At 48.3% G+C, this 7,937-nt stretch overlaps 2 protein-coding genes across 2 annotated transcripts in view; one reads left to right on the forward strand and one right to left on the reverse strand.

The window, feature by feature from the left end:
* Window positions 1-3,995: 3,995 nt before the first annotated feature.
* On the reverse strand, window positions 3,996-6,372 carry MFSD5 (major facilitator superfamily domain containing 5). The gene is made up of 2 exons (XM_037845717.1): window positions 6,201-6,372; window positions 3,996-5,605 (listed from the first exon to the last, which is right to left on the reverse strand). The coding sequence occupies exon 2, from the start codon at window positions 5,585-5,587 to the stop codon at window positions 4,235-4,237; it is 1,353 nt and encodes a 450-aa protein (XP_037701645.1). The 5' UTR covers window positions 5,588-5,605; window positions 6,201-6,372; the 3' UTR covers window positions 3,996-4,234.
* Window positions 6,373-6,431: 59 nt separating this feature from the next.
* Window positions 6,432-7,937, forward strand: part of RARG (retinoic acid receptor gamma) — a 34,166-nt gene continuing 32,660 nt past the window's right edge. Inside the window, exon 1 of the mRNA XM_037845714.1 lies at window positions 6,432-6,778. The gene's annotated coding sequence lies outside the window, so the exon portion shown is untranslated. The remainder of the gene's footprint in view (window positions 6,779-7,937) is intronic.

The raw sequence follows: 7,937 nt of genomic DNA on the forward strand, positions 1-7,937 counted from the left end.
TATTTGGTAAGTAATAATCACTTCCCCAAAATACAGATTCAGCTGGCTCTGCTTTTCTTTCCTTTCTCCGCCAAAGAATTCAGCTCGAAACTGGGGTCCTCCAAGCCTGCTTTTCCCCATGAACTCTACTGGACAGCTCATCCTTCTCCATCATCGACTTTCTCTGTCATCATCAAAATCTTTTCACAGGAAAGACCAGCTGTTAAAAACAAAAAACAAACGAAAAACAGAAACAATGACATCTCCAAAGAATCTTAGCATTAAAATGGTACTATAAATACAGGTGCTAAATGTGTGTTACAGACATTACAGACCTATCTCCTGTAGGGCACAGGGCCTGACAGAGAGGTGTTCATAAAGGTTGGATGAATGAATACAACAATTCTCTCAGTCCTCATTTCCTTTTGCTTACATCTTAGTGTTCACTTACATTCTGTGTAGCAAGAGTTGCTTTTTTTCCTGTTTATTTTTTATACCTAGTTGATGCTAAACTCCTCAAGGGCGGAGAACTTAATCCTTTTTTAATCCTTTTCTACTTCCTAAAAGAAGTAGGAAGTTCTGTAAGAAAGAGGAAATCATTAAAGGCTGACTGATATGAACTTGAGTCCCTTCACATAATCCAATCCCTCACCTAAATCTCACCTGAAGCTTATAAAGAGACAGCATAAGATGGCGGAAAGAGCTTTGAACTCAAGTCTGGGCAGAGGAGCTGGGTTCTAGTCTCAGCTCAATTTATCCTTTCTCCGTGAAATGGGAATAGCAGCACCAAGCCTCACTACCTCCCAGTGGTTCTGCCAGCCTCCAATAGGGGAATACGCTCAAAATACTTTCCAAAGGCCCTAACCAATGCTATGCAGTCATTCAGAAGCATTTCTTACATGTACAGACATAGATGTCTGAGATACATGAATGATTGCCACAACCCTGTGGTTTCATTGTTTTAAAGAAAAATAATCAAGATATACTACTGCATATAAAAACAAGTTGCAGAACAGCATAAATAGTATGATCCAATTTTTATTTTGGGAACATGTATATATCAACATTAAATCTGGTAGACAAGAGCCCAAATACTTAATCTCTGATGGGCGAGATTAAGTGAGCATGTTTTTCACATTTTATATTTCTACATGTATATATGTAGATTTATATATCAATATAAACATTATTTTGATATAATATCTATAACATTACCATATATTTATATTAAATATGTTTCTGTATTTGTATTTGACTATTTTACAATGAGCATGTTACTTTACTGTAAAAAAAAAAAAGCAGATGTGAAGTATTTTTATAACATTAGCTCTGATCCCAAGCATGACAAATTTTCGTTTGTTTTATAATTCTGTTCTGTGATTCTGTGGGGAGGTGATGGCAGAAAATAATAAAAGCGGCAGGGAGGATCACAGGGTTGGGATATTAGGGAGAAAGGGGTGGGGTATGAAAATTACACCTAGCCCAAGGGTCATGGCCATTAGCTGGGACCATCCCCTCCCCTCCTTTTCAGGGCCTGAATCTCCAGGAAAAGGTCTTCCTCCAGGTCTCAGACCAGTGCTGTCCTTAGGCCCCAATCCTTCTTCCTCTCCTTGCCCATTGACTCCTGGTTCCTTGGGATGCTCCTCTGCTCTCCTCAGGATTGCTTAAAAGCTCCCAGTCAAATAATCATGTGTCCAGCTGGATAGAAAGTCAGACAATCAGAAGCCTCTTAATGAAAGATGGTAATGTGTATCAAGTCTGCCCGCAAGCTGACCTTCCTACTTGAGGAAGAGGAAATGAGTTCAAGTGGAACATACTGACACCCAGCTCAGCTGCTCACAGACCCCAAAGTAGAGGGCCTCTCAGATAGCTGGATACTTCCATCTGGGCTAGTACTGAGGATAAACACTGCTGGGAACCATCCAACCACTGGAAAGTGTTGGAAAGTTACACACTCCATTATAGCCTTATCCTCTCATTTCACACCAAATGATAGGCTCAGCTGTACTGAATAAATTACAAAATAAAATTTAAAAGCAAACACTTATGTAGAGCTTACACTGTGTGCCAAACACTGTTCTAAGGCTAGACACTCCCACTCTCTTGCTCTTCTCCAGGGACAGGACTTGGATGGGGAGGGGGAGCAGGGTTAGAGGAGAAAAGGCAGGGAAAGGCCCATAGGCTACAGGCAGCACATGTCACAGAAGGGGCACTGGGATGGTAGCAAGAGGCAAGGTTTAACTGAGCTTTGCCTCTCGCTGCATGCCTAAGGGCAAGTCGCTTCCTTTTTTTAGATAGGTTTTACTTTGGGTAAAAAAATGTCACCAGCACCTAGCCTTATGATGCATGGCAAAGAGTAGGTGCTAAATAAAAAATCAAGTCTAAATGGACAATCTCTAAAATGTCTTTCAGCTCTTAGCACCCTGTCAGACAGGAAAGAACCTTCCCACACTATCGGCTGCCAGCCCCTTTAAAGCAAACTTAGCAAAGATAAAGCTAAAGGAACCTCATTAGTCTATCTCCCCTAACTCTCCATTTTCTTATCACTTAAGAATGTAAGGATGCGTCATGCTTCCAACCGTAAATAATCACCATCACCCCAAACTACAAATCATCAACTGAGCTCTAGATTCTAGCCTAATCGACTTCCCAAATGGGCAGCTCTTGAAAAGCCAGATGTAAACTAGCCTGACTCTTCACACATTTATGGAGTACAGCTGTGGGCAAAGCACCTCCTTATTTTTTAGGTATGGGGGAAACAAAGGTGAATAAGACCATCTCCTCCTGCTGTCAAGAAGTTTAGTGTAGAAGGAAGAGACAAAAAGTCTACAAATAATTATAAAATATATCTAAATCCAGCTCAACAGGGCAGAAAAAGTAGGGTTACTGCAGCAGACTCAAGATGATTGGGGGGTGGGGGAGGAAAAGATACCTAGTTTTCATACTTACCTTCAACCTCCATACCCTGCAGCCTGGGTGGCAGAACATGTTTTTTTTTTTTTTTTTTTTTTTCTGCTCTGAGTAGAGACCTGGGACCACCACCCACACTTCCCCCTCAACCTCACCCTGCATTCCTCCAACACCAGCTGATGCCATCTCTCCATGCAGGTTGGGACTTGGCAAGTCTTGGACCATCTTGCATCTTCTTGCCTGGGAAATAGTCTGGGATCCAAGGAAAGGTCATCATCCCCTTTCCAGAACAGGTGGGTCCTCCTTGCCCATCTCAAGAACTTTACAGGATACGCCCTTGAGCCCACCCTCCCTTCATCCCCACCCTTCTTAAAGCTGGCTCTGCTTCCCCTGAGAAGCCTTGGTTTTGGTGGGAGGAGGAAAGGCAGATATCATCAGAGGTGAGGCAGGGAGGGGCCCATAGAACTGGCTTTCCCACTGTACAGTTTCCTGCCTTGGTGGCTCCCTCACCCTCACTCAGGCTGGGTGTGGAAGAGTCAGGTACAGACAGGATATCCCAGTCCTTCAATTATTTACTGCTCTCTCCCCTTGGCAGCCCTTCACTGTTTCACGCAGGCACACAAGACCTGGTGGGCCCTGATGATGCAGGACAAATGGTGCATTCATAGCCACAGCCGAAGGCAGGCAGTATGCATGTACTGAGCAAGCTTGTTCCTGCAGGAAGGGCCCCAGCTTTGGTCATAACTGCAGCTCAAGTCCCTGGAATCCTTGCTCGGTAGGCTGGCATACTGAGCATTTACCCCATGTACTCCAGAGATCATCTCACCCTGGCTGTAGAGCAGGAAGCAAGTTGTTTAGCAATTAGAGAAGGTGCCTGTACCCAGAGTAAAGAGATATGGAAGACCTGGGAGCGTCAGGCCCTTCACACCCAGTTCTGCTGAGATGCAATTCCACAGCTCTCAGTTTGAACTGAGACAGTTCTGGAGAGGTTAGAAAAATAAACCTTCTGCTGGTAACCCCACCTTTATCCTCAAGACCTCCAGCTGTGTACTTACTAGAACGTACTGAGGTGGGTGCATGTGAGGATGAATAAATTAAACCAATAATCAATTAAAGCAGTTTATTTTTAAATGGAAAGGGGGGAAGGGAGTAATAGAGGTAACTTTTGGCACCTTCTTTCCAGTCCATCACCCTCATGTCCTCCCCAGTCCAAAGCAATGGCAGGAGGGCACCCAGGATAGGCTGAGGGGCCCAAGAGTCACAAAATCAATTACAGAGAGATCTGTACAACCCTGGAGGGGCAGGATTCAAGAGTGAGTCTTAGGCCATTTCTCCTGGAACAGGGTTAGAGCTCAGGGGCATAAGGCTCCCCATTGGGTGAAGGCACTCGCAGCTCAGCATCGTGTCTCACCACAGTGAAGAGCCCCACCACTGCCAGCAGTGCCATCACCATGACGGCAGAGCAGATGCTGAACATGTTCCGAGTGCCTGTTTTGCGATCACTGTCATGGAGGACAAGGAGCCCCAGGCAGGCCAGTAAGTGCAGAGGCACCCGAAACCAGTTGAGTACACCGGCCTGCTCTGTCTCAGGGATCACCTTTCTCCGTAGGAAGCTCATGCTGGGAAAGTACAGACCACAGGCCAACTCAATAAGTAGGAAGGCTATGAAGGACTCCACGGGGCTCTCCTGGCCAGGACTGGTGGAGAAAGTCAACATGAAGAGGGAGAAGACGACGATGAGCACAGCAAGGGACAGTAGATGCATGGGCTGAAGGTGGTACCTCTTGGAGGTGGCGATGCGGTACAGGGAAGAACCAAGCAGACTGGCTGCCATGAAACTGGAGAAGACGATTCCCAGTGGGGCGCCATGTGGGTCCAGCACGGGTGTCCAGAGGAAGACAAAGATGAAGACGACACTCTCAAACAGGGCTTGTATGGTGCCCAACAGCAACACACGGCGGTCTGACAGGAGGCAGCGCAGGCCCCCAGCACAGGTCCTTGAGAAGGCACGCTGCCTGTCATAGTTCTCTCCCCAGTTGTGAAGGGCTAAGGCCCCAGCCAGAGCCAAAAGAGGGATGGCGGCAACGAAAGGTGCTACAGGCCCCAGCCCCATCCAGCTGGCCACAGCCTCAGCTGCCACACCTGCCACCACAGCTAGCACATGGTTCCAGAAGGCAGCCCGGGCAAAGGTAGTTGGGATCCACTCGGCTGGGAAGTCGTGCCTCTCCAAGTGCTCATGAATGTACCAGGCCTCAAAGGCTGAGAAGAGCAGGGCTGTGGACAATCCACCAAGTGCTCGGCCTACCAGCAGCACAAAGTAGTCCCGGGAGAGTTTGGTTAAGCAACATAGAGAGTAAATGAGGGAGAAGAGGACACAAGATTTCTTGCGACCCAGCCAATCCACGAGGGAGGAGGCCACCAGGCCAAAGAGAACTGTGGAAGCAAGGCCACAGACATAGAGGATGGCAATTTGACCCTCCAGGAAGTGGTAATGCTGATAGAGTTTATAGAGGTAGGGGGCTTGGAGCCAGTCAGCTGCCAGAGCCAGGAAGTAGACCTGATAGAAGTCCAGTTGAAACCCAAGGAAGGAGGGATTGCTGCAGGCCCTTCCAGGGGGTTTAGCCCGGCATCTTGACAGCTCCAGCCCCAAGCAGGAGACCAGGAGGATCACAAAGACGAGGTAGGCAGTCACCAGCATGGCGGCCCCCCGCACGACCTAGGTAGAGGCGGGGGGGGGGGGGGCAGAGTCACATTCATTGTGTAGCACAGGTAGCACTGTCAAGGGACTTGGTGTCTAAACCAGAGGGAGCTCCACCCATCCCCCAGCCAACTCCACTTCCCCACCCTTCGACTCCCTCCCCAACCAGAGCTCAGACTGGAGGGACCAGTTGGGTAGGTGGGAGGAGTGACCCGCCAGAGCTGTCTGCTAGGACACTGTGGGGTAGGGAGGGGTAAGAGGAGAGGGGAAATTGAGCATTCGCCCCACCCCTGCATGGCATAGCAAGGGGGAGTTCCTTTAAAATAATCGCGGTCCCGCAGATTCCAAAGGGGCTGCGGTCTTCTTCTACAACAACTTCTGCACACTTCCTTCTAGTAACTCCCATCCTCGCCAAGGAGGCCGTTTTTGTTCTCAATATCTTATCATCTGAATTGAGCATCCCTCCCGCCCGCGCGGGCCTCTCGAGTTGCTTCAAGATCACGCGCGTGCATCTCGAAATCCCCCTCCTCTAGGTCACAGGCCCTGCTGTGTGCCCCCTAACCCCAGCCCAGCGCTACCACACCGCTCGCACCTAGTCTAGACTCCGTCTCACCTGCTGCCCCGGCCTACGGGGACTCTCCGGAGGGGTCCGGCTCCAGGCCGCCCGGCCGCCCTCTGCGTTCCAGCTTCGGCTCCTGCTCCGGCTCCCGCTTCGGCTCCAGCTGGGTACCCGCCCCTCACACCCTGCTTCCGGAAGCCGGGCTGGCTTCTGGCCGCCGCCATGATGGCCTCGTCGCGTGACGCGGACGCGGCGCTAAAGCCCCGCCCCTTGCTACGCCTTTGTGTCCGTACCCGGGCGCCGAACGCCGGACGCTCAGGGGCTAGAGGCGGCGATGCCAGCTCCTTCTGCCCCTGATCGGGTCTCTCTTGCTGTCCTGCCTCGACATTCGCTGCTTCGACTCGTGGATACCTACAGGGCCACCGCGAAATAAAGGTCCATTTTCTCTCTTTTCCTCCGTTCCATGGGTTGGAGACGCCAGCGGTGCGAGAAGGATGCCTGCAGCGCAAGAGCTAGGGCCTGAGCATCCGAAAGAACGCGGCCGCCCTAACTCGAGACGGTCTCCTCGGCTTCCCTCTTCCCTCACTGCAGTGGCCTCCAGGCAGGAAGTCAGTATGGCCCAGACACCTGAGGTAGGCAGTGTGGTGTAAAGAACTTGTACTTGGGCTGCAGACAGACTAAGCTCAAATCCTACCCCTGTCACTTAGCAGCTGCGTGGCCTTGGACAAGCCACATAACTTTTCAGTGTCCCAGTTTCTTTGTCTGAAGTCATAGGAGAGAGATGACCAAATAACAAAAGCTAAAGTGCAGCGGCAGCATAGGGTTAAGAATTCCAGCCCTGGAGTGAATTCTCACCTTCTGCCGTTTACCAGCTGTGTTATTTTGACAAAGTTATTTAACCTCTCTCCAGCCTTGGTGTTATCTCCTCAAGATCTTCCAATGGCTTCCCATCTGACTAAGTATAAAAGTAAAATTCCAAAAAATGGCCTCCAAAACTCTCTGACGTCGGGCCCTCTGCTGCTTCTCCGACTTCATCTCCCATTCTCCCTCTGTCCTTTGTACGGGCTACCACCAGGGCCATCGCACACTGTTTGCTGTAAAGTTCTTTTCCCAGATAGCTACGATTATCTCCTTCATCTCTTCCAGTTCTCTGCTCAGATGTCACCTTATCAGTGAGTCGGTCTTTGGCCATCCTGTTAAAATAACACCACCACCACCTCTACCACAGTAATCCACCTACCTGTTTTCCCCCCAACTCTCCATTCTCCTTTGCTGCTTTTTCTCCATAGCACTTAATATCATCTGGCACACTATAAATTTTACTTATTTATTTATTTACTATCTCTTCTCCCTACAGATTTTTATCTGTTTTGTTCATCTGCTGTATCCCCCATACTTAAAGCAGTGGTTGGTATGTAGTAAATATTCAATGAATATTTGGTGAATAAACGAATGAATAGATGAACCCATGTGAATTACAAAAACAATACTTGGTTCTTGTTAACTGTTAACATTTATTGAATGCTTATTATTTATTTAAGCTCTGTGTTAAGAAATCCTAGGCCAAGTACTGTAGATGAATTATCTCATTTAGCTGTCACAACAACTGGTAAAGTAGGTACTATTATTATCCCCCAGAATTAGAAAAGTTAAGTAATATGCCCAGAGTCTCATGATAAGAGGTAGAGTGAGAACTGGAAGCCACATCTTTCTGATTCCATGCTTATATGGTTTCTTTTTCTTCTTCTTCTTCTTATTATTATTACTAAAGAGATTGTAGGTTTACAGAAA

This window comes from Choloepus didactylus, chromosome 8 (genome assembly GCF_015220235.1).
Source record: "Choloepus didactylus isolate mChoDid1 chromosome 8, mChoDid1.pri, whole genome shotgun sequence".
NCBI classification, from domain to species: Eukaryota; Metazoa; Chordata; class Mammalia; order Pilosa; family Megalonychidae; genus Choloepus; species Choloepus didactylus.

Excerpts from the sequence above, each read along its gene's own strand:
- MFSD5 (XM_037845717.1), bottom strand. The coding sequence starts at position 5,587 with ATGCTGGTGACTGCCTACCTCGTCTTTGTGATCCTCCTGGTCTCCTGC.